Source organism: Mesoplodon mirus (genome assembly GCF_964341445.2).
Source record: "Mesoplodon mirus genome assembly, chromosome: 7".
Taxonomy (NCBI): Eukaryota; Metazoa; Chordata; class Mammalia; order Artiodactyla; family Ziphiidae; genus Mesoplodon; species Mesoplodon mirus.
In genome coordinates this window covers 72,499,834-72,524,791 of record NC_138983.1, presented here as the reverse complement: position 1 = coordinate 72,524,791, position 24,958 = coordinate 72,499,834, and the positions used below count along the sequence as shown (strand labels likewise).

Here is a 24,958-nt window from a genome sequence, read left to right as displayed (position 1 = left end):
CATATGTTGCTAGTAGGAATATAAAATAGTAGAGCCCCTCTGGAAAATAATTTGACAGTTTCTTATAGAACTAAACATACAATTACTACATGATTAGCAATTATACTCTTGGGCACCTCTCTAAAAGAAATGAAAACTTATGTTCACACAAAAATCTATACACAAATGTTCATAAAGCTTTATTTGTAACAGCCCCAAACTACTGGATGTCTTTCAAAAGACGAATGGTTAAACCAACTGTGGTATATCCACACCATAGAATACTCAGAAATAAGGAACAGACTATTGACACAAGTCATAATTTGGATGAATTTTCAGTGAATTTTTCTAAGTGAAAAAAGCCAGTCCCAAAAGGTCAGATACTGTATGATTCCATTTACACAGCATTCTTTTTTTTTGACGTGGACCATTTTTAAAGTCTTTATTGAATTTGTTACAATATTTCTTCTGTTTTATGTTTTGGTGTTCTGGCTGCCCAAGGCATAGGGGATCTTAGCTGCCGACCAGGGATCCAACCCCCACCCCCTGCACTGGAAGGTGAAGGCTTAACCCCTGGAATGCCAGGGAAGTCTCCTACACAGCATTCTTGAAAAGACAAAATGAAAGAAATTGAGAAAAGATTAGTGTTTACCACAGGTCAATGCTGGGATTGGACAAGGACAATAGGAGGGCTCCTTGTAGTGATGGAACTGTTCTGTATCTCAATGATATCAATATCAGTATCCTGGTTGTGCCATTGCATGATAGTTTTTCAAGATGTTATCATTGACGGAAACTGGGTAAAAAGTACAGGAAATCTTTGTGTAATTATTATTATTATTTTTTCTTTTGCGGTACGCAGGCCTCTCACTGTTGTGGCCTCTCCCATTGCGGAGCACAGGCTCCGGACGCGCAGGCTCAGCGGCCATGGCTCACGGGCCCAGCCGCTCCGCGGCATGTGGGATCTTCCCAGAGGGGGACACGAACCCACGTCCCTTGCATTGGTAGGCGGACTCTCAACCACTGTGCCACCAGGGAAGCCCTGTGTAATTTTTTATAATTGTATGTGATAATCTACAATTATCTCAAACCAAAAGCTTAAAGATTTATGAAACAAATTAATCAAATGCAGTACGTGGACATAACGCAGACCCTGATTCAAATCAAATGTAAATAAAATAAAATTCATGAAACAATTAGGGAAATGTGAACACAGACTAGATAGTAAGGAATTTTTAAATATAATACAGAATTGTGACTACATCAATAATTTTGTTTGGCTTAACAATGGTATAATGAATGTACATTTTTTAAAGTCCTTATCAGTAAGAGAGAGCAAAAAAATAGTGTGGAGACAGATAAAACAAAAATGGCAAAGTGGTGATAACTATTAAGTTGGGTGATGGGTTCATGAGGCTCAATGAAACATTCATTCTATATTTTTTACATTGAAAAATTTCCCTAGTAAATTGTTTACCCAGGCATCCTTCAAAGGATTTCCCACAGATAAAGTTCCTTGGAAAATACACAGCACAACATCAAATAGTACTGAACACTCAAATAAATAAGAACCAAACACCATGAGTGAGGGCCAACAGAAACAAAAGTTGCAAAGCAGATCTGCAAAAATGACAGATATTGTAATTAAAAAAAAAAACATAAACTAAGAATGTTCATGATTCATGAGATTAAAAGAGGGTTTAAGATAATAATAACAAGCAAAGTTTTAGAAGAACCAAAGAATATTTTAAAAAATAAAATAAAACCCAAACAATCCAATTAAAAAATGGGCAGAAGACTTGAATAGACATTTTTCCAAAGACCTACAGATGACTAACAGGCACATGAAAAGATGTTCCATATCACTAATATTGAGAAATGCGAATTAAAACCACAATGAGAACCACTGACACCTGTCAGCATGGCGATCATTAAAAAGTCTACAAATAACAAACGTTGGAGAGGATGCAGAGAAAAGCAAACCCTCATACACTGTTGGCAGGAATGTAAACTGATGCAGCCACTATGGAAAGCAGTATGGAGGTTCCTTAAAAAACTAAAAATAGAACTACCATATGATCCAGCAATTCCATTCCTGGGTATATATCCAGAAAAAACAAAAACACTAACTCAAAAAGATACATGCACCCCAATGTTCACAGCAGCACTATTTACAATAGTCAAGACATGGAAACAACTCAAGTTCCCACCACCAGATGACTAGCTTAAGAAGATGTCACACACACACACACAGGAATATTACTCAGCCATGAAAAGTAATGAAATACTGCCATTTACAGCAATGTGGATGGACCTAGAGAATTTTATGCTTAGTGAAATAAATCAGACAGAGAAAGACATGTGGAATCTAAAAAATAACACAAATGAATGTATATGCAAAACAGTAACAGACTCACAGATATATGAAACATTACCAAAGGGGAGAGGTAAAGGGGAAGGGACAAATTAGGGGTATGGGATTAACAGATACAAACTACCATGTATAAAATAGATAAGCAACAAGGATATGCTACACAGCACATGAATTACACCCATTATCCTGTAATAACCTATAACAGAATATAATCTGCAAAAATCCTGAATCACTATGCTGTACACCTGAAACTAACACAATATTGTAAGTCAACTATACTTCAATTGAAAAAAAAAAACCTAGAAGTAAAAAAAAAAAAGGAAAATAAAAATCAATGGATATGTTTAACAGATTAAAAGTAACTTCAGAAAGAATTGGTGGACTGAACTGAAAAAATTATCCAGAATACAGTCCAGAAAGCCAAAACATTAGAAAATATGAAAAGGTGAGGAGGCATGGAAGATGGAGAAGTCTAATAAATATACAATGGTAAGTCTAGAAAGATTTATTAAACAAGATACGAAAAACTCAAACCATAAAGAAGTTTGATAAATTTGATACACAAAAATTAAGAATGTCTATTCATCAAATCATATCAAAAAAACAGTGAACTGACAAGCCACACACTGCCAACAAACATAACTGATAGAGAATAATGTGTCTGTCAAGACAAGCTGGGTTACCCTGCATTAACAAACAACATCCAAATAATCACCTAAAACAAAAAAAGGTTTATTTCTGGTATTACAGGTTGACAAGAAGCATTGCTTATTATAAGCACTCAGGGAGTCAGGCAAGTCATAGGGCACATCTAACTTCAAAGGAGACAGAAAGATAAATTCTCCTATGTGCCCAGAAACAAGGAGAAGCAAAAGATACGAGAATAGCCCCAGTAACAGATTGGTAACTAGAATAAATAAGAAACTCTTTCAGAAAAATAATAAAAAGACAAAAATCCCAAATACAATGATAAGCAAAATAAATGAACAGAAATTTCATAAAAGACAATGCCAAAATGAGCTATAAGCTCATTTAAAACTGCTAGTTCTTACACATTTATGTAACTGCACTCTAGAATTTCCCTCCCAAATTACATAAAGAAATGAGCAAAAATTAGCAATTAAAACCAGTCAATAATACTGTTTATCTTGAGAACATGTATGCAATGGGTTGTATGTGCTTGGTTATATAAAAGGGTGAGATTTCTTTTTGTCTTTGTAATCTCTTAGTGGATTGCCAGTGATGCAAATCATATTCTAGTTTAATGTTTATTTAATAAAATAAAATTTATTTAAAATTGTGGTCCTTCTTTTTTTTATGGATCATAACATCACAATTTTATTTATACAAAGCGAATGAATTTAAGCAATATGGTTCTAGACCTGGACTCAAATTTAGGTTCACTAAATCCTCAACTAGTTCTTGTTTTTTTTTTTTGTTTTTTTTTTGTTTCTGCTTTATAACAAAGTGAATCAGTCATACATATACATCTGTTCCCACATCCCTTCCCTCATGCATCTCCCTCCCTCCCACCCTCCCCATCCCACCCCTCCAGGTGGTCACAAAGCACCGAGCTGATCTCCCTGTGCTCTGCAGCTGCTTCCCACTATCTATCTACCTTACGTTTGGTAGTGTATATATGTCCATGCCTCTCTTTCGCTTTGTCACAGCTTACCCTTCCCCCTCCCCATATCCTCAGGTCCATTCTCAAGTAGGTCTGTGTCTTTATTCCCATTTTACCCCTAGGTTCTTCATGACATTTTTTTTTAATTCCATATATATGTGTTAGCATACGGTATTTGTATTTCTCTTTCTGACTTACTTCACTCTGTATGACAGACTCTAGGTCCATCCACCTCACTACAAATAACTCAATTTCATTTCTTTTTATGGCTGGATAATATTCCATTGTATATATGTGCCACATCTTCTTTATCCATTCATCCGATGATGGACACTTAGGTTGTTTCCATCTCCGGACTATTGTGAATAGAGCTGCAATGAACATTTTGGTACATGACTCTTTTTGAATTATGGTTTTCTCAAGGAATATGCCCAGTAGTGGGATTGCTGGGTCATATGGTAGTTCTATTTGTAGTTTTTTAAGGAACCTCCATACTGTTCTCCATAGTGGCTGTACCAATTCACATTCCCACCAGCAGTGCAAGAGTGTTCCCTTTTCTCCACACCCTCTCCAGCATTTATTATTTCTAGATTTTTTGATGATGGCTATTCTGACCGGTGTGAGATGATATCTCATTGTAGTTTTGATTTGCATTTCTCTAATGATTAATGATGTTGAGCATTCTTTCATGTGTTTGTTGGCAATCTCTATATCTTCTTTGGAGAAATGTCTATTTAGGTCTTCTGCCCATTTTTGCATTGGGTTGTTTTTTTGTTATTGAGCTGCATGAGCTGCTTATAAATTTTGGAGATTAATCCTTTGTCAGTTGCTTCATTTGCAAATATTTTCTCCCATTCTGAGGGTTGTCTTTTGGTCTTGTTTATGGTTTCCTTTGCTGTGCAAAAGCTTTGAAGTTTCACTAGGTCCCATTTGTTTATTTTTGTTTTTATTTCCATTTCTCTAGGAGGTGGGTCAAAAAGGATCTTGCTGTGATTTATGTCATAGAGTGTTCTGCCTATGTTTTCCTATAAGAGTTTGATAGTTTCTGGCCTTACATTTAGGTCTTTAATCCATTTTGAGTTTATTTTTGTGCATGGTGTTAGGGAGTATTCTAATCTCATACTTTTACATGTCCCTATCCAGTTTTCCCAGCACCACTTATTGAAGAGGCTGTCCTTTTTCCACTGTACATTCCTGCCTCCTTTATCAAAGATAAAGGTGACCATATGTGTGTGGGTTTATTTCTGGGCTTTCTATCCTGTTCCATTGATCTATATTTCTGTTTTTGTGCCAGTACCATACTGTCTTGATTACTGTAGCTTTGTAGTATAGTCTGAAGTCAGGGAGCCTGATTCCTCCAGCTCTGTTTTTTGTTCTCAAGATTGCTTTGGCTATTCGGGATCTTTTGTGTTTCCATACAAATTGTGAAATATTTTGTTCTAGTTCTGTGAAAAATGCCAGTGATAGTTTGATAGGGATTGTATTGAATCTGTAGATTGCTTTGGGTAGTAGAGTCATTTTCACAATGTTGATTCTTCCAATCCAAGAACATGGTATATCTCTCCATCTATTTATATCACCTTTAATTTCTTTCATCAGTGTCTTATAATTTTCTGCATACAGGTCTTTTGTCTCCTTAGGTAGGTTTATTCCTAGATATTTTATTCTTTTTGTTGCAATGGTAAATGGGAGTGTTTCCTTGATTTCACTTTCACATTTTTCATCATTAGTGTATAGGAATGCCAGAGATTTCTGTGCATTAATTCTGTATCCTGCTACTTTACCAAATTCATTGATTCGCTCTAGTAGTTTTCTGGTAGCATCTTCAGGATTCTCTACGTATAGCATCATGTCATCTGCAAACAGTGACAGCTTTACTTCTTCTTTTCCGATTTGGATTCCTTTTATTTCCTTTTCTTCTCTGATTGCTGTGGCTAAAACTTCCAAAACTATGTTGAATAAGAGTGGTGAGAGTGGGCAACCTTGTCTTGTTCCTGATCTTAGTGGAAATGCTTTGAGTTTTTCACCATTGAGGACGATGTTGGCTGTGGGTTTGTCATATATGGCCTTTATTATGTTGAGGAAAGTTCCCTCTATGCCTACTTTCTGCAGGGTTTTTATCATAAATGGGTGTTGAATTTTGTCAAAAGCTTTCTCTGCATCTATTGAGATGATCATATGGTTTTTCTCCTTCAATTTGTTAATACGGTGTATCACGTTGATTGATTTGCATATATTGAAGAATCCTTGCATTCCTGGAATAAACCCCACTTGATCATGGTGTATGATCCTTTTAATGGGCTGTTGGATTCTGTCTGCTATTATTTTGTTGAGGATTTTTGCATCTATGTTCATCAGTGATATTGGCCTGTAGGTTTCTTTCTTTGTGACATCCTTGTCTGGTTTTGGTATCAGGGTGATGGTGGTCTCATAGAAGGAGTTTGTGAGTGTTCCTCCCTCTGCTATATTTTGGAAGAGTTTGAGAAGGATAAGTGTTAGCTCTTCTCTAAATGTTTGATAGAATTCGCCTGTGAAGCCATCTGGTCCTGGGCTTTTGTTTGTTGGAAGATTTTTAATCACATTTTCAATTTCAGTGCTTGTGATTGGTCTGTTCATATATTCTATTTCTTCCTGATTCAGTCTTGGCAGGTTGTGCATTTCTAAGAATTTGTCCATTTCTTCCAAGTTGTCCATTTTATTGGCATAGAGTTGTTTGTAGTAATCTCTCATGATCTTTTGTATTTCTGCAGTGTCAGTTGTTACTTCTCCTTTTTCATTTCTAATTCTATTGATTTGAGTCTTCTCCCTTTTTTTCTTAATGAGTCTGGCTAATGGTTTATCAATTTTGTTTATCTTCTCAAAGAACCAGCTTTTACTTTTATTGATCTTTGCTATCGTTTCCTTCATTTCTTTTTCATTTATTTCTGATCTGATCTTTATGATTTCTTTCCTTCTGCTAACTTTGGGGTTTTTTTGTTCTTCTTTCTCTAATTGCTTTAGGTGCAAGGTTAGGTTGTTTGTTCGAGATGTTTCCTGTTTCTTAAGGTGGGATTGTATTGCTATAAACTTCCCTCTTAGAACTGCTTTTGCTGCATCCCATAGGTTTTGGGTCATCATGTCTCCATTGTCATTTGTTTCTAAGTATTTTTTTATTTCCTCTTTGATTTCTTCAGTGATCACTTCGTTATTGAGTAGTGTATTGTTTAGCCTCCAAGTGTTTGTGTTTTTTACAGATCTTTTCCTGTAATTGATATCTAGTCTCATAGCATTGTGGTCAGAAAAGATACTTGATACAATTTCAATTTTCCTAAATTTACCAAGGCTATATTTGTGACCCAATATATGATCTATCCTGGAGAATGTTCCATGAGCACTTGAGAAAAATGTGTATTCTGTTGTTTTTGGATGGAATGTCCTATAAATATCAATTAAGTCCATCTTGTTTAATGTATCACTTAAAGCTTGTGTTTCCTTATTTATTTTCATTTTGGATGATCTGTCCATTGGTGACAGTGGGGTGTTAAAGTCCCCTACCATGAATGTGTTATTGTCGATTTCCCGTTTTATGGCTGTTAGTATTTGCCTTATGTATTGAGGTTCTCTTACACTGGGTGCATAAATATTTACAATTGTTATATCTTCTTCTTGGATCGATCCCTTAATCATTATGTAGTGTCCTTCTTTGTCTCTTCTAATAGTCTTTATTTTAAAGTCTATTTTGTCTGATATAAGAATTGCTACTCCAGCTTTCTTTTGGAAACCATTTTTTACAGTTAATTTTATGTAATACTGTATTTTTGATTTTAAACCTTTGTTATTTTTCACTATTATTTTTTTAAAGATTTATTATTTTTTTATTTTATTTTATTTTTGGCTGTGCTGGGTCTTAGTTGCAGCACGTGGGATCTTTTGTTGCGGTGTGCGGGCTTCTCTCTAGTTGTGGCGTGCGGGTTTTCTCTTCTCTGGTTGTCGTGCGCAGGGTCCAGGGCACATGGGCTCTGTAGCTGTGGCACGTGGGCTCCAGGGCACGTGGGCTCTGTAGTTTGAGGCACGCACACTCTGTAGTTGAGGCACATGAGCTCAGTAGTTGTGGCACGTGGGCTTAGTTGCCCCGCGGCATGTGGGATCTCAGTTCCCTGACCAGGGTTCGAACCCGTGTCCCCGGCATTGAAAGGTGGACTCTTTACCACTGGACCACCAGGGAAGTCCCTGTTATTATTATTTATTGATTTTAAAAAATATACCAAAAATCTGGCAGTAAAAAGATGTCTTTTACTCTGATGGACCAACAGAAAAATAAGAAAAGAAAAAAAATGGCAAGAGGTATTGAGTTGAGGGAAAGTTATATCTTACATTTCCTTATCTTGAATCACTGGACTTATGAGATTATGTCTACTTTTAAGTAGACAAAACAATACATACTAGACATGTACAGTTTTATTTTGCTTAAAAACTTCAGAGTAATAAATATAAAAGAGGAAAAATAGAAGAGTTTTAAAAAATCCTTAAATTCAGGTCATAAGAATATTTCTTGCTATGGACAGGAAAGGGAAAAACACACCTGTACAACTGAAAATTTGTGTTGTTAATTAATCTCCTATACTTTCCCTAACTCTAAGATTAATTCAACTTATCTAATTTACTGAACTACTTACATAATTATTATTATATCATTTAAGGCAAGAAAGATCGGGAAAGGCCACCTAATCCTCGTGGCAGTTGTCTGAAATGGCATGGTTTCACTGCCAGACCAAACTAAAACCAACAAAGACATTTCAACACGCACCAGTTGAAAATGTGACCTATGACAGGCTTCATGGCCCAGTTTCTGGACTGTTGATAAACCAAATCACAGGTAATGTTTCTAAGTGATAAAAGCTATAAAATCCTGAAAAGCTATTTACAAACAATAAAGAATATTAAATATGAACAAAGAATACCCCATCATTGTGAGTGTGGGCCTGTGCATGCATGCACTATACAGACACACTTGTGATGGTGAAAACGGGATGGGAAAGGTGACAAAATTTTAGGTCACTTCTGTGAAGAGCAAGCCTAGATAGAAAAATTACAAGGGACTTTAGACAACCTGAATGTATATTATAAGTGATCATGACAATGTAAATTCACCTAATGTATAATTTTCCTGATGGTCCTGATGACAGAAAATAACATGTCCAAACAAGAATCACCTCTGGCAGTTGTATCATGCAATGCCAGGATCTTATCTATCTATTTGTAAGGAGGTCATGCTGAAAACTTAGATGGAAAACAGCAACATCAAATGAGTCAATCTGGCTTTACTGGCTCACAGGACAAGAATTAGGGATGCTTACTTTGAACAGTTTTATTAGGTGATCAGAAATGGGAAGTCATAAAGAATGGCTCTGTTGGTACAGTAAAATGTAAAAAATGAGAACAGATACTCATAGGCATTAAAATTAACATCCTATAGGAATTAAACTCTTTTTATTTAAATTATAACAATTTTATCAAATAGAAATTTCATTCAATAAAAATGAAAATGTAAAATTAAATGCAAATCTAAATGCAGAAATGCATAAATCTAAGAGACAAGTGATAGTTTATTAAATTGACATGCTAACAGCAATGATTTGGCTTTTAAAATTACATTCTTATCTAAGAACATCTTCCAAAATAAAAGCAAAGTTCATGAACAGCTGTAGACAAAAAACATATCTAGATTAAGCCATGGATCAGTTAGTGCACCATAGTAGAAGAAAACAGATGTACATCTCTGCAATATATGATGCCTACATTGCTATACTGGATTACACGTCCATTAAACATCTGTGTTCAATACTGTAGGGTATTTTCTTTTTTTGGCCCTTCCTTGTTGAAAATACTTTTAAAAAGAGAAAAAAGTCTATGCTATAGCTTAAACTTGGATTATTCTAGATTTTTGCATCCTGACTGATGTAAAAAAAAAATCAAAGACAGAGGATTCTCTGCAAGGTATTTTAATTTTAAATGCTGCTTCGTGAAAATGTTGCTTTAAAATAAATTTAGAATAGTCAGTTATTTGCCACTTGCCCATTGTTTAAGCCAAAGTAGGAATATCTGAAAAAATCTTGAATATATTTTAGGAAGCACACCTTCTCCTTGTTTAATTATGTAATTAGAATTTTCCAGCTTCTCAGCTCAGAAATCTGAGTAGAAGTACCAAAGTTAGGAGGGGACTTACTTATAGAAGATACTATGAATGATACTGCCAAGCCACAAAGATGACTCGGTAACTGCCATAAACTGCAGTGTCTAATGCTCCACCGAACACGTTTAACACAATCTGCTAGACTCCAACCTCACTGATGCTTACAAGGAAAGGCAGATAGTAAGATAATGCAAACTCTTAAGTTATACCTTTGTGAAGAGGAAGAAAGAAAGTTCTTAGTTACCACTTCCTGGACACACATATTTGTTTCCCTTACTGAAGGGTTTCTGAAAGCACCTTGGTTCCAAACAACTGACCCCTTTCATCTCAGGTTCCAGTAACTCAGTATTGTTTCTGTGACACTGCCTTCCCGATAAAGGCAGAGATCATGCCTGATTAATCCTCCAAAATGAAAGGTGTCCTTTACATCAATTAGAGTCTAACTACAAGAGTTAGAGAAACAAAATGAAAAAGCACTGCTACAAGAGCCCAGGGCTAGCGTCGCACAGTGGATGCTGGAATTATGACTAGTGGGAATTGGAGCCACAAAAGAAACAGCTTCTGTCAGCAACACCACTAGAGACAAAAGAGAAGTAGAGAAATGCCCTGTCTTCTCCCTTCCATATATCTCCCATTAGTGTTTCCCATTAGATTCCCCAAACCCAATAGCAGTCGGCTGCCACAGGAGCCTAGGAAAAGCCACTTGCAGCGGTAGCCCTTCTCCATCAGACAAAAGAAAGAAGAAGGATGTCAGATGGATCTGAGGGCAAATTAAGCCCAAGACCAGGCATACCTTCCAGTAAAGTTCACATCATAATTCTAACAATCTCATAAATTCACTCAACCTAGCTAAGTTATCATTTATTGTTATACCAACTGGCTCTAAGATTTCAATTGCATATTAATATTTCTAGACCACATTTCAAGTTCTGAAATGAAAATTCCTAGAAGGATAATTCTGCTAGGCAGGGCAAGAACTACCCAGCTAGTTAACTGACATGACAGGAAGTTTAGTGAAGTCTATCTTTTAGTTTGCTTCTAGTGTAATTCGGGGTAATTTTAAAGATGCATTTTCCAAGAAAACTAAAATGGCCCCTAGAGAAATGAGGATTATGTCAGCCAACATTTAGTATAAACTACTTAAAGTTGTTGCCAAGCAGATGCCTCAAATGTACTTTCTCCAAAACACCTTTTTGTAGTCTTTAAAAAGATGCTGAATTTTTAATTATACTAACTAAATTCATTCCTTCTCACTCAATTCATAAGGGAAATCAGGGTGCTGATACAAATTATTTGGCATAAGAATAATAATGATATTGTGATCAAAAATTGTTAAAAGCCAAGCCTAGCATGAAAAAATCAACACACTGTTTCACACGCAAAAGAGTAACTGCCAACAACAGTGACTGTCACTGGCTCTAAATTAAAACCACTACATTAAAACTGAACATTTCAAAAGCTCCCTGAAATCAGTGCAACTTTGCTAGAATTATTATTTTCTGTGTTTATTCAAAATTTATAGAAAATTGTAAAGCAAAACTCATTCTTTTCAAGAAGTTTTGATAAATTCATTTAATGAAAATACATGTTATCAAATACTTTTTAAAAAAAGCTTAACAACTTTCAAATGGTTAAAAAAAAATCTTCGTGTATCTGGAAATAATATATACTTGTCTTAATTGAAGTGGCATATCAGTGAGTTAAATCAATTAACAATACCATTAGTTTTACTTTACAGACTCTTTACTCTTTAAAATAAATACTCTAGTCTTGATCTGTGGTTTCAAAAGCAAATTATAAAGCTATATATTGTACCTTAATTTTATTATCTTAATAATGCCAATAAATTCTATTTTATGTGATAAAGGACACTGATTACATGACCTAACAGATCAGAAAGACAGGATGTTAAGTATGACAACAACAGTGGCAACATCACATTATTCTGACATAAACAGTCTTAGGAAATCCTTAACTAGTCCTTGTAGGCTTTTAGGAAAACATATTTAGGTCTCTACAAATCTAGAAAGTAGAAACATAATAATTCTTTATTATGACTTTGAAAGCAAAAAGGCTAATTTACTCTTTTAAAAAATTATAAATGGCCAGTAAATAAGTGCCATTTCAGAATGAACTACCATAAAAAGACTGCAGCTGTTTTTAAAATAATGCTACCATTCTGCCACTTATCAAATATAATTAAATGCAGAAAACCTGCTACTTTATTCATTGCCTTTTTAAAAAATTAATAAAAGTAGTTTTCTCTGCAAACACTTACCATCCACTCGGATATAATAATATCCACTCTTTCTACAGGAAGACGAACTTCTTCGATTTTTCCTTTAATTAGCATAATGGTATCTTCAAGTTTATTTAGTCTGAAAATTGTCATAATGAATTAAATTAGTATGTTAAACAGATTCTAAAATCTAGTCAAATTACATAATTTCTTGGTAACCGTTCATTTTAGTTTATGGAACCCAAAGGTATGTTTTTTCATAGTTTATTTATTCTCTGGGCACTGTAATTGCTTTTTGGTCGCATCATGAACCCCCCAGAATGTTTCTGGTTAATACAATAGTACAACTAAACCACCATTTAAAACTACAGCATGAAAAGAAACCCAAATTCTATTCAAAATACATGTCAATAAAGTTAATGGGTCTTTTTTTTTTTTTTTTGAAGAGAGAGGTGGAGACAGACAGACCAGACAACAAAAGTATATTTTAAAGGGAAGTAGTGTGTCACAGTGGAGAGACAGTTAGGGCCAGAAGCTCTTACACTGATTTCCAGGTCCTCTAGCACTTGTCAGCTAAGTGATCTTCACCAAATTATGTAACAATCTCACTGAGCCCGTGTGTTCATGTGTAAAACAGAAAGATGATACCTTCCCTAACTACCTCACAGTCTATTATGAGGATGAAATATCTGTGAAAGCTATGTACACATCCTCAAGCCCTATATAATGGTAACGTATTATCATGAATAACAAAATACTATATGCTGCGTAAAACTTGAAATTCTCCTCCCATCATAAATAATTTAACCTTGTCTAATACCATTCATTAGATATTTTTACATGCTTGATCACAAGATTAGCACATATTTTCACCCCCTCCTTTTGCAATTTCAAATAAACAACAGAGTTAAAGAGATAATTCCAAAAAGCTAAAAGCAAGCTACTAAGCTTGTATCTAATTAAATAAATTCACAACCTTCAAAGGATGTACATCTGAATTATAAAAGATTTCTTCTGCTAACAAAGGAGGGATTTTCCCCCCAAATTTCACTGAGGTATTATATACATAAGATTAAATGCATTTTAAGGGTAAATTTTGTTGAATTTAAAAAAAACAGATATACTTGGGTGACCACCACCATCACTATCAATAATATATAGACATTTCTATTTTTTTACGAAGATTCATTAGTGCTCTTTCCAGAAAATCCTCCCATCCACAGGCAAGCACTGACTACTTTCTTTTACTACATATTAAAATTTGTATTTTGGGGACTTCCCTGGTGGCGCAGTGGTTAAGAACCTGCCTGCCAATGCAGGGGACATGGGTTTGAGCCCCGGTCTGGGAAGATCCCACATGCTGCGGAGCAACTAAGCTTGTGTACCACGACTACTGAGACTGAGCTCTAGAGCACGCAAGCCACAACTACTGAAGCCCGCGTGCCTAGAGCCCGTGCTCCACAACAAGAGAAGCCACCTCAGTGAGAAGCCCATGCACTGCAATGAAGAGTAGCCCCCGCTGGCCGCAACTAGAGAAAGCCGGCGCGCTGCAACGAAGACCCAACGCAGCCATAAATAAATAAATAAATAAATTTATTATTTTTTTTAAAGTTTGTATTTTGTAGAGTTTTACATAAATGGAATCATACTGAGTGTACCCCTTTGTGTCTGGTTTCTTTCAAAAAGCATACTTTTTAGATTCATGCATATGTTTCTGTATATCAGTAGTTCCATTCCTAGGTATTGTTGAGTAGTATCCCACTGTATGAATAAAACACTTTTGTTCACCCACACACCTGGGGATGGAATTCTGGATTATTCCAGCTTGGTACTATAATGAATAAAGCTGCTATTAACATTTATGTACAAGAACTGCTCTGTTAAATGGAAGTGATAGAACTTTTTAGGAAACTGCGATTTTGTTTTACAAAGTTCATATACAATTTTACATTCCCACAAGCAATATATGAGCATTCCTTTTTTTGAATTTAATTTTTTTTTATACAGCAGGTTCTTATTAGTCATCAATTTTATACACATCAGTGTGTACATGTCAATCTCAATTGCCCAATTCAGCACCCCCCCACCGCCCCACTGCTTTCCCCCCTTGGTGTCCATACGTTTGTTCTCTACATCTGTGTCTCAATTTCTGCCCTGCTAACAGGTTCATCTGTACCATTTTTCTAGGTTCCACATATATGCGTTAATATACGATATCTGTTTTTCTCTTTCTGACTTACTTCACTCTGTATGACAGTCTCTAGATCCATCCACATCTCTACAAATGACCCAATTTCGTTCCTTTTTATGGCTGAGTAATATTCCACTGTATATATGTACCACATCTTCTTTATCCATTTGTCTGTCGATGGGCATTTAGGTTGCTTCCATGACCTGGCTATTGTAAATACTGCTGCAATGAACACTGGGGTGTATGTGTCTTTTTGAATTATGGTTTTCTCTATAGCTTCACAACCTAGTCATCTTAGGATTGCTGATCTTTTAAATTTTAACTGTGTGTTAAGATCTCGTCATGGTTAAAAGTTGAATTTTCCTAATGACCAAGTATTTTTTCCATATGCTTACTGGCCATATTCCCCTATCATCTTTTGTTCAAATTTTTTGCCCATTTAAAAAATTGGCTCAGTTGTATTCTTCAATTTGCTTTTTTTTTTTTTTTTGCGGTACGCAGGCCTCTCACTGTTGTGGCCTCTCCCGTTGCAGAGCACAGGCTCCAGACATGCAGGCTCAGCGGCCTATGGCTCACAGGCCCAGCCGCTCCACGGCATGTGGGATCTTCCCGGACCGGGGCACAAACCTGTGTCCCCTGCATTGGCAGGTGGACTCTCAACCACTGCACCACCAGGGAAGCCCCCTCAGTTGTGTTCCTATTATTGAATTTTAAGAGTTCTTTACATCTTCTGGATAAAAACCCTGATGGATTTAAGTATAGTGAATATTTTCTTCCATCCTGTGGCTTTTTCATTTTTTTAATGATATGTTTGAAGAGCTAAAGTTTTTAATTTTGATAAACACCAATTTATCATATTTTTCTTTTGTGGTTCATGATTTTGGTGACATATCTAAGAAATCTTTGCCTACATCAAATATTTTCACCTATGTTTTCGTCTAAATTTTTTTCAGTTTCCGTTTTAAGTTATTTTTTCCAATATAGCATCATGATCATTTTTTTCATATATAATGAAAAAACTTTGCTGGAAAAACTACAAGTGATAGTTTCAACTTTGTTGAAGAAAAAGTATTACCAACCCATGGAATTACTTCAGAATCTTTGTCAAAAATCAATTAAACATAATGTGTAAACTTATTTCTGAACTTCCAATTCTGCCCCAAGATTTAGATGCACATCCTTATGCTAATACAACAGTTTCTTGATTTTTATAGCTTTACATCAAGTCATGAAGTCTGACAGTGTATGTCCTTTAACTTTATTCTTCTTTTAAAATTCTTTTGGATATTCTAGGTCATTTGTGTTTTCCATACAAATTTTAGGATCAGCTCTCAGATAATACATAAACAAAACAGCATTTCTATGTCCCAATAGGAAGTAATGAGAAAAGAGAATGGACATATCTCGGTGAGTGAATACAAAGGATCAGACTGTCAAATCTGACTCACATAAGCCAGAGATTTTACCCAGTGTCAGGCTTCACAAATAATTTCAAAAATACGGGCAATTAAGAGGTCCAGACTAATCAGAAAGAAGTCTGGGACATGAAAAGCAACTTCTTTATTCTTCCCTTCCCTGTATTAGACATGCACACTCTGGCCTAGAGTAGACAGGCCTCTTAAGTAAGGTGCATAGGTTATTAACTTCCACAGGAAGGAGTCCTGCTCTATGTACCAGATTGCTCCCTGCTTTTTCTGAGTCTCTTGATTGCCTGTATTATTGAAATTATTAATAAAGCTTAATACTGGATAATCTCCCTGGGTAATCCTGGGTAATCAGGTTTCTGTGTGTCTGATTTGAAAATATTTTATCTCAGAGTAGTGCTGTGAGGAGGACTCTCATACAGATCCATGAATCAAAAAGGCTGAGGCACTTTTTAGCCAGAAAAAGGAGGAGACTGAAAAATAAGAGGAGGATCTAATCCTGGGATAGTTGCCTACTCATCCTTGGTAAGAAGTGGCAAAACTGAGATTCAGAGAAAGTAGCTACTGGCCTGATAGGCAGCAGCAGGCAGAGAGGAAGATAGTAAAAAAAATTACACTATCTGGCTGTTACTAGCATTTCTGAAAAAATGCCAGTCTTTTTAGAGAAGAGATGATGGCAAGAGAAAGGACCAGAAGAACAGTTTGTCCTCTCACTGGAAGGCCTTCTTATGCTTATATGGCTGCCTGGGAAGATGAAGTATCCACTAAGAAAGTAATGAACTTAAAGCTTGGGGTTACCCCAAAGACCATACAAATGGAGGACACGGTCAGAGGACTCCTGAGTGCTGAGAATATTTTGTGAAAGAGATAAGACATTTTTGAGAGACATCCCAGAAAAAGCTGGTGAAATCATTACTGGCATGGATAAACAATCAGGAGGATACTATCACTTATTTTACATACAACTGAGTAGAAAGGATTACTTGGGTCGATGATAGATCCCTAAGAGGCTGTGAACAGATGCTTCCAGGTGATACAACAACTAAACTACTACAGTGAGTAAGACCAGGGCTGCAGTTTATCTATCGCAGGAGAGGTAATCCCCTGTCGTCACCCCAACCCTCAAGTAGAACAGTTCTCTAAAACAGTAGGCATGTTATGCATGCAAGTCAGCTTAGACTGGCTTTATGATAACAATATAATTTAATGCTATTGGCAAAGATAAGAACAGATGTGGAAATCAGCAACTCCTCCTTCTTGAGCACTTTATGTAATCTTGTTATTGGGAAGCCAAGAGAATATTCAGGAGGCAGTATCTGATTACTTTGTTCAGTTACCAAGAATAGGACTGCATGATGTTTCTGACATACAAAAGAATGGGGGCATCAACAGGGGAAAAGACAGAGGGAGGAAACAAAAACCAGCTCACTGAGAAGGGAGTATAGATAGCTTCCGAAATATGATGTGAAAAAGAGAAATTAGATAACATTTCTACTGAGTTATTAATAAGCTTTGTAGAGAATGGTTCAAATTCTGGTAGTCATTAGGGTCTTCACAGGTTTTTTCTTTGAAGAAATCATCGTAGAAAATGTCCAATCCAAAAACGGGTAGAAGACTTAAATAGGCATTTCTCCAGAGAAGATATACAGACTGCCAACAAACACATGAAAGAATGCTCAACATCATTAATCATTAGAGAAATGCAAATCAAAACTACAATGAGATATCATCTCACACCAGTCAGAATGGCCATCATCAAGAAATCTAGGGCTTCCCTGGTGGTGCAGTAGTTGAGAGTCCGCCTGCCGATGCAGGGGACACGGGTTCGTGCCCCGGTCCGGGAAGATCCCACATGCCGCGGAGCGGCTAGGCCCGTGAGCCATGGCTGCTGAGCCTGCATGTCCAGAGCCTGTGCTCTGCAACGGGAGAGGCCACAACAGTGAGAGGCCCGCGTAACGCAAAAAAAACAAAACAACAAAAAAAAGAAATCTAGAAACAATAAATGCTGGAGAGGGTGTGGAGAAAAGGGAACACTCTTGCACTGCTGGTGGGAATGTGAATTGGTACAGCCACTATGGAGAACAGTATGGAGGTTCCTTAAAAAACTACAAATAGAACTACCATATGACCCAGCAATCCCACTACTAGGCATATACCCTGAGAAAACCATAATTCAAAAAGAGACATGTACCAAAATGTTCATTGCAGCTCTATTTACAATAGCCCGGAGCTGGAAACAACCTAAGTGTCCATCATCGGATGAATGGATAAAGAAGATGTGGCACATATATACAATGGAATATTACTCAGCCATAAAAAGAAACGAAACTGAGCTATTTGTAATGAGGTGGATAGACCTAGAGTCTGTCATACAGAGTGAAGTAAGTCAGAAAGAGAAATACAAATACCGTATGCTAACACATATATATGGAATTAAAAAAAAATGTCATGAAGAACCTAGGGGTAAAATGGGAATAAAGACACAGACCTACTTGAGAATGGACCTGAGGATATGGGGAGGGGGAAGGGTAAGCTGTGACAAAGCGAAAGAGAGGCATGGACATATATACACTACCAAACGTAAGGTAGATAGATAGTGGGAAGCAGCTGCAGAGCACAGGGAGATCAGCTCGGTGCTTTGTGACCACCTGGAGGGGTGGGATGGGGAGGGTGGGAGGGAGGGAGATGCATGAGGGAAGGGATGTGGGAACAGATGTATATGTATGACTGATTCACCTTGTTATAAAGCAGAAACTAATAAAAATAAAATAAAATAAAATAAAAAAGAAAATGTTGCAAGATTAAAGATACCAGAGGAATACATGGCAAGGAAATACTGACCAATGTCAGAGGGTAAAATGGGGAAGAAGCTGTTAAAACAGCTGACTGGTAGTTCATGCACAGCATCTATTGGGGGATTCATTCCTTGGATGAATTTTCTATTAAAAGTGACTTAACGTCCTTGCATTTTCTGGAAGGAGGTCAGAAATATCAACAATACACTTTGGGGCTTCCCTGGTGGCGCAGTGGTTGAGAGTCCGCCTGCCGATGCAGGGGACACGGGTTCGTGCCCCGATCCCGGAAGATCCCACATGCCGCGGAGCGGCTGGGCCCGCGAGCCATGGCTGCGGAGCCTGTGTGTCCGGAGCCTGTGCTCCGCAACGGGAGAGGCCACAGCAGTGAGAGGCCCGCGTACAGAAAAAAAAAAAAAAAAACAATACACTTTGATATACTTTAATTTTCAGTGTCTGTTTCATATTCTTTACAGAAATACAATTGATTTTTATATATTAATTACATATTCAGTACTATGAACAATTATATGCCAATAAATTGGACAACTTAGAAGAAACGGACAAGTTTCTAGAAACATACAGCCCACCAAAACTGAATCAAGAAGAAACAGATAATTTGAACGTAACAATCACTATAAGTGAAATAGAATCTGTAATAAAAAAACTCCCTGCAAAGTCCAGGACCACATGGCTTCACTGAGGAACTTTACCAAACATACAAAGAAGAACTTATACCGATCCTTCTCAAACTATTCCAAAAGACTGAAGAGGAGGGAACACTTCCAAAGTCATTCTATGAAGCCACCATCATCACACTGATACCAAAACCAGACAAAGACACTACAAAAAACAAAAGAAAATACACACACACACATATATAGTAGAGGCCAATATCTTGATGAATATACATGCAAAAATTTTCAACAAACCAAATGGTGAAAAGCTGAAAGCCTTCCCACTAAATTCAGGAAGAAGACAAGAATGACCACTCTCACCGCTTCTATTCAACATAGTATTGGAAGTCCTAGCCACAGCAATCAGACAAGAAAAAGAAATAAAAGGTATCCAAATTGGAAGGGAAGAGATAAAGCTGTCATTACACGCAGGAGACGCAAGAGGGAAGGGATATGGGAACAGATGTATATGTATAACTGATTCACTTTGTTATAAAGCAGAAACTAACACACCATTGTAAAGCAATTATACTCCAATAAAGTTATAAAAGAAAAAAAGATGATGTGATACTTTATATAGAAAAACCTAAAGCCTCCACACAAAAACTACTAGAACTGATAAACAAATTCAGCAAGGTAGCAGGATACGAGATTAACATACAAAAATCTGTTGCATTTCTTTACATTAAAAATAAAATATCAAAAAGGAAAGTAAAAAAAAATCCCTTTTAAAACTGCATTAAAAAAAAATACTTAGGAATAAACCTGACCGAGGAGGTGAAAGACTTATACACTGAGAACAATAAAACACTGGTAAAGGGCTTCCCTGGTGGCGCAGTGGTTGAGAGTCCGCCTGCCAATGCAGGGGACACAGGTTCGTGCCCCGGTCCAGGAAGATCCCACATGCCGCGGAGCGGCTGGGCCTGTGAGCCATGGCCGCTGAGCCTGCGCGTCCGGAGCCTGTGCTCCGCAACGGGAGAGGCCGCAACAGTGAGAGGCCCACATACCACAAAACAAAACAAAACAAAACAAAACAAAACACTGGTAAAGGAAACTGAAGATGATTTAAAGAAACGGATAGATATCCCATGTTCTTAGACTGGAAGAATTAATATTGTTAAAATGGCCATACTACCCAAAGCAAGCTACAGATTGAATATGATCCCTATCAAATTAGCTATGACATTTTTCACAGAACTAGAACAAATAATCCTAAAATTTATATGGAAGCACAAAAGACCCAGAATTGCCAAAGCAATCCTGAGGAAAAAGAACAAAGCTGAAAGCATAACCCTCCCAAAGTTCAGACAATACTATAAAGCTACAGTAATCAAAAGAGCATGGTATGGGGCTTCCCTGGTGGCGCAGTGGTTGAGGGTCCACCTGCCGATGCAGGGAACACGGGTTCGTGCCGCAGTCCAGGAAGATCCTACATGCCGTGGAGTGGCTGGGCCCGTGAGCCACAGCCGCTGAGCCTGCATGTCCGGAGCCTGTGCTCCACAACAGGAGAGGCCACAGCAGTGAGAGGCCTGTGTACCGCAAAAAAAAAAAAAAGAGAGCATGGTATTGGCACAAAAACAGACATATGGATCAACGGAACAGAAAAGAGAGCCCGAAAATAAACCCACCACCTACAGTCAATTAATCTTAGACCTAGGAGGCAAGAATATACAGTAGAGAAAAGACAGTCTCTTCTGCAAGTGGTGTTGGGAAAGCTGGACAGCCGCATGTAAACCCCTCACACCGTACACAAAAATAAACTCAAAATGGCTTAAAGACTCAAATATAAGACATGATAGCGTAAAACTCCTAGAAGAGAACATAGGCAAAACAGTCTCTGACATAAATTGTAACAATATTTTCTTAGGTCAGTCTCCCAGGGCAATAAAAATTAAAGCAAAAATAAACAAATGGGACCTAACCAAACTTTGTACAGCAAAGGAAACCATAAACAGAACAAAACAAGAAGACAACCTACAGACTGGGAGAAAATATTTGCAAATGATGCAACTGACAAGGGCTTAATTTCCAAAATATACAAACAGCTCATAATACTCAATAACAAAAATACAAACATCTCGATGAAACAATGGGCAGAAGACCTAAGTATACATTTCTCCAAAGAAGACATACAGATGGTCAATAGGCACATGAAAAGATGCTCAACATCACTAGTTATTAGAGAAATGCAAATCAAAACTACAATGAGGTACCACCTTACACCAGTCAGAATGGCCATCATTAAAAAGTCTATAAATAATAAATGCTGCAGAGGATGTGGAGAAAAGGGAACTCTCCTACACTGCTAGTGGGAATGTAAATTGGTGCAGGTACTATGGAAAACAGTATGGAGGTTCCTTAAAAAACTAAAAACAGAAATACCACATGATTCAGCAATTCCATTCCTGGGTATGTATCCAGAAAAAACAGAAACACTAATTCAAAAAGATACATTCACCACAATGCTCATAGCAGCACCATATACAATAGCTAAGAAATGGAAGCAACCCAAGTGCTCAGCAACAGATGACTGGATTAAGAAGATATGATACACAGACACACACACACACATACACACACACGTGCACACACAGTGGAATACTACTCAGCCATTAAAAAGAATGAAATATTGCCACCTGCAGCAACATGGATGGACCTAGAGAATATTATGCTTAGTGAAATAAGTCAGACAGAGAAAGATAAATACTGTATGATATCATTCATATGTGGAATCTAAAAAGTAATAAAAACGAACGTATATACAAAACAGAAACAGAGGCACAGAAATAGAGAACAAACTTATGGTTACCAAAGGGGAAAGGCAGAGAGGGACAGAGGACAGGGATCAATTAGGAGTTTGGGATTAGCAGATACAAACTGCTGTATATTAAGACAGATAAACAACAAGGTCCTACTGTATAGCACACGGAACTATATTCAGTATCTTTTAATAAATGATAATAGAGAAGAAGATGAAAAAGTACATATGTATAACTTAATCACTTTGCTGTACACCAGAAACTAACACAACATTGTAAATCAACTATATGTCAAATAAAAAAATTAAAGTATTCAGCACCTTGATACTTTATTCTTGTAATAACTTATTTATAGCTTATTTCTGATACCAATATTCACAAACATATTACTAGGGAACAAGAACAGTCTTGTTCCTTCATTTCCAAGTCTTATACCCTTCTTTTTATTGCCTTGCTCCACTGTCTAGGATCTCCTTTACAGTGTTGAATAGAAAAGGTGATGGCAAGTATCCCTGTCCTGTTCCTGAACTTAAAGTGAATGCTTTCAAAGCTTCATCAGGTTCTAGGCTGTAATTTTGGTTTTTGTAGATACACTGTACCATGTTACAATATAACATTCTAGTTCTAGTTTGCTAAGAGTTCTAATATATAGATACGTTGAAGGATGGAATTTTATCAAACTTTTTTTCCTGAGGTATCTCAAAAGATTTTTCTGGTTGATTTTCTCAAATTTAACCAAACTTGTACTCCTGGGATAAACTTTATTACCTTCCAATATATTGCTCAATTAATTTTCTAATATTTTGAACAGGATGTCTGCACATATGTTCACAAATGAGTGACCTGTAATTTTCTGCTCTACTGCCTTAGGAGAGTTTTGGTATAAAGGTTATACTGGCCTCATATATGGATGCTTGATTCCCAACAAATATGACAGTGCAAAGTAGAGAGGAAAGAATGGTCTCTGCACTAAGTGAGACTGGGACAACTAGGTCATTTAAACAGATTACAAATAATAATAATAATAATAATAGTAATAATAAAAAGCTGGATCACTACCTCATACCATATACAAAAAACAATGCCTGGTAGATTACAAACCTAAATGTAAAAAACACAACTATAAAATGTATAAGAGAATATAGGAAAACACCTCCATAAGACTTCTTACCCAACTTACATATAGTGGCAACCATAAACATGAATCATGCTCATGAAAACTGAGAATTTCAGTACATCAAAGACACTATGAAGAGAGTGAAATAGCAAACAAGAATGAACTTTTTCATTACATAAAACCTATAAACAACTCAAATAAAAAAAAATTTAAAGATTGCCTACAAATAATGAAAAGGCCAAACTCAATGGAACCCTGAACAAAAGACATAAACAGATATTTCACAGAAAAGGAAATCCAAATGTCCAATAATCACATGAAAAGATGCTCAGCCTCACTGACAATCACAGAAATGCAAATTTAAATTGCAATGAGATACTGCTATACAACCAACTGGAAAAAATTCTTAAAGGTTGGCAATACCAACCAGAACTGTTATATACTATTGGTAGAAGTATAAATTGGTATAACCACTCTGGAAAATAGCCTGGCAATACTGAGAAAATCTGAAGATATGTATACCCTAAAGCCTGCAATTTTATATGTAAATATATACCCCACAGATGTGTGTACCAGGCACACATACAAAAAGTTCATAACAAAATCGTTCTTAACAGACCTAAACTGGAACACAAAAATTCCCATCAAGAACAGAACAGATAAATTGGGATATATTAATCAATGGCATTCTATATAACAATAAACATGAATGAACACTAAAAATAACATTGAGCAAAACAAGCTAGACAAAAAGATGCATAATATATGATTTCATTTATCTAAAGGTCAAAATTGAGTAAACTAAACTATGTCCATTTAAGTGGTTAAAATATAAAGCAATATAAAGGAAGTGATTACCACCAAAGTCAGTATGGTACTTACCTCAATCAGGCAGGGAGAGCATCTGACTGAAAGAGGGCAAAAGGAGGTGGGAGGAATTCTAAAGTGCTGGAAATGTTCTCTTTCCTATTATTTATCTATACATATGCATATTAGAACATATAATTTATGTGTTATGCACTTTTTAATATGTATATCTCACACAAAGGTAAAAAAGAAAGGATGTTTATATCCCATCTGAGTTTTTTCAAAGAGGTACTTAATAAAATTCTCTATGAAAAAATTGCCGCAGTTGCTTACTATTTACTGAAATATTTAATTGGGTTTTCACAATTACAAACACTTCAAAGGAAACAGAAAGCAATCTTCTAAAAAGAGCAAAATGTTCCCACTGCCGTAGAAATATCTTCAGAATGCTCATGCGAAACAAGGTGTATCCTGTAAAAGGCCATCTGCTCAGGCTGTTTATTGTCTGCTACAAGTCATAATCCTATTTGCCTCAGTAATTACTTGTTCAAATATAAATATAACTGGAAAGATTAAGATTTCAGGGAATACAGAAAAAAAGACAAAGGCCATAATTCCCAGTAATTCTGTATTAAAACATCACAACACAGATATCATTCATGTAGATAACCCCTTTTATGAGACTGCTCATCTTAATCACCACCTGATTTACCACTCATGAAAGAAACTATAGATTTTACTTATTTTTCATTTCTCAAGTGTCCAATCACTAAACCTTACGTTAGCATAAAAGCATTCGAAAT

The 24,958-nt window shown here is 36.4% G+C and overlaps 1 protein-coding gene across 1 annotated transcript in view; it reads right to left on the bottom strand.

The window, feature by feature from the left end:
- PRMT3 (protein arginine methyltransferase 3) overlaps positions 1-24,958 on the bottom strand; it is a 148,839-nt gene that overhangs the window by 81,108 nt on the left and 42,773 nt on the right. Inside the window, exon 10 of the mRNA XM_082628932.1 lies at positions 12,428-12,527. Within this exon, the coding sequence (XP_082485058.1) occupies positions 12,428-12,527 (100 nt within the window). The remainder of the gene's footprint in view (positions 1-12,427; positions 12,528-24,958) is intronic.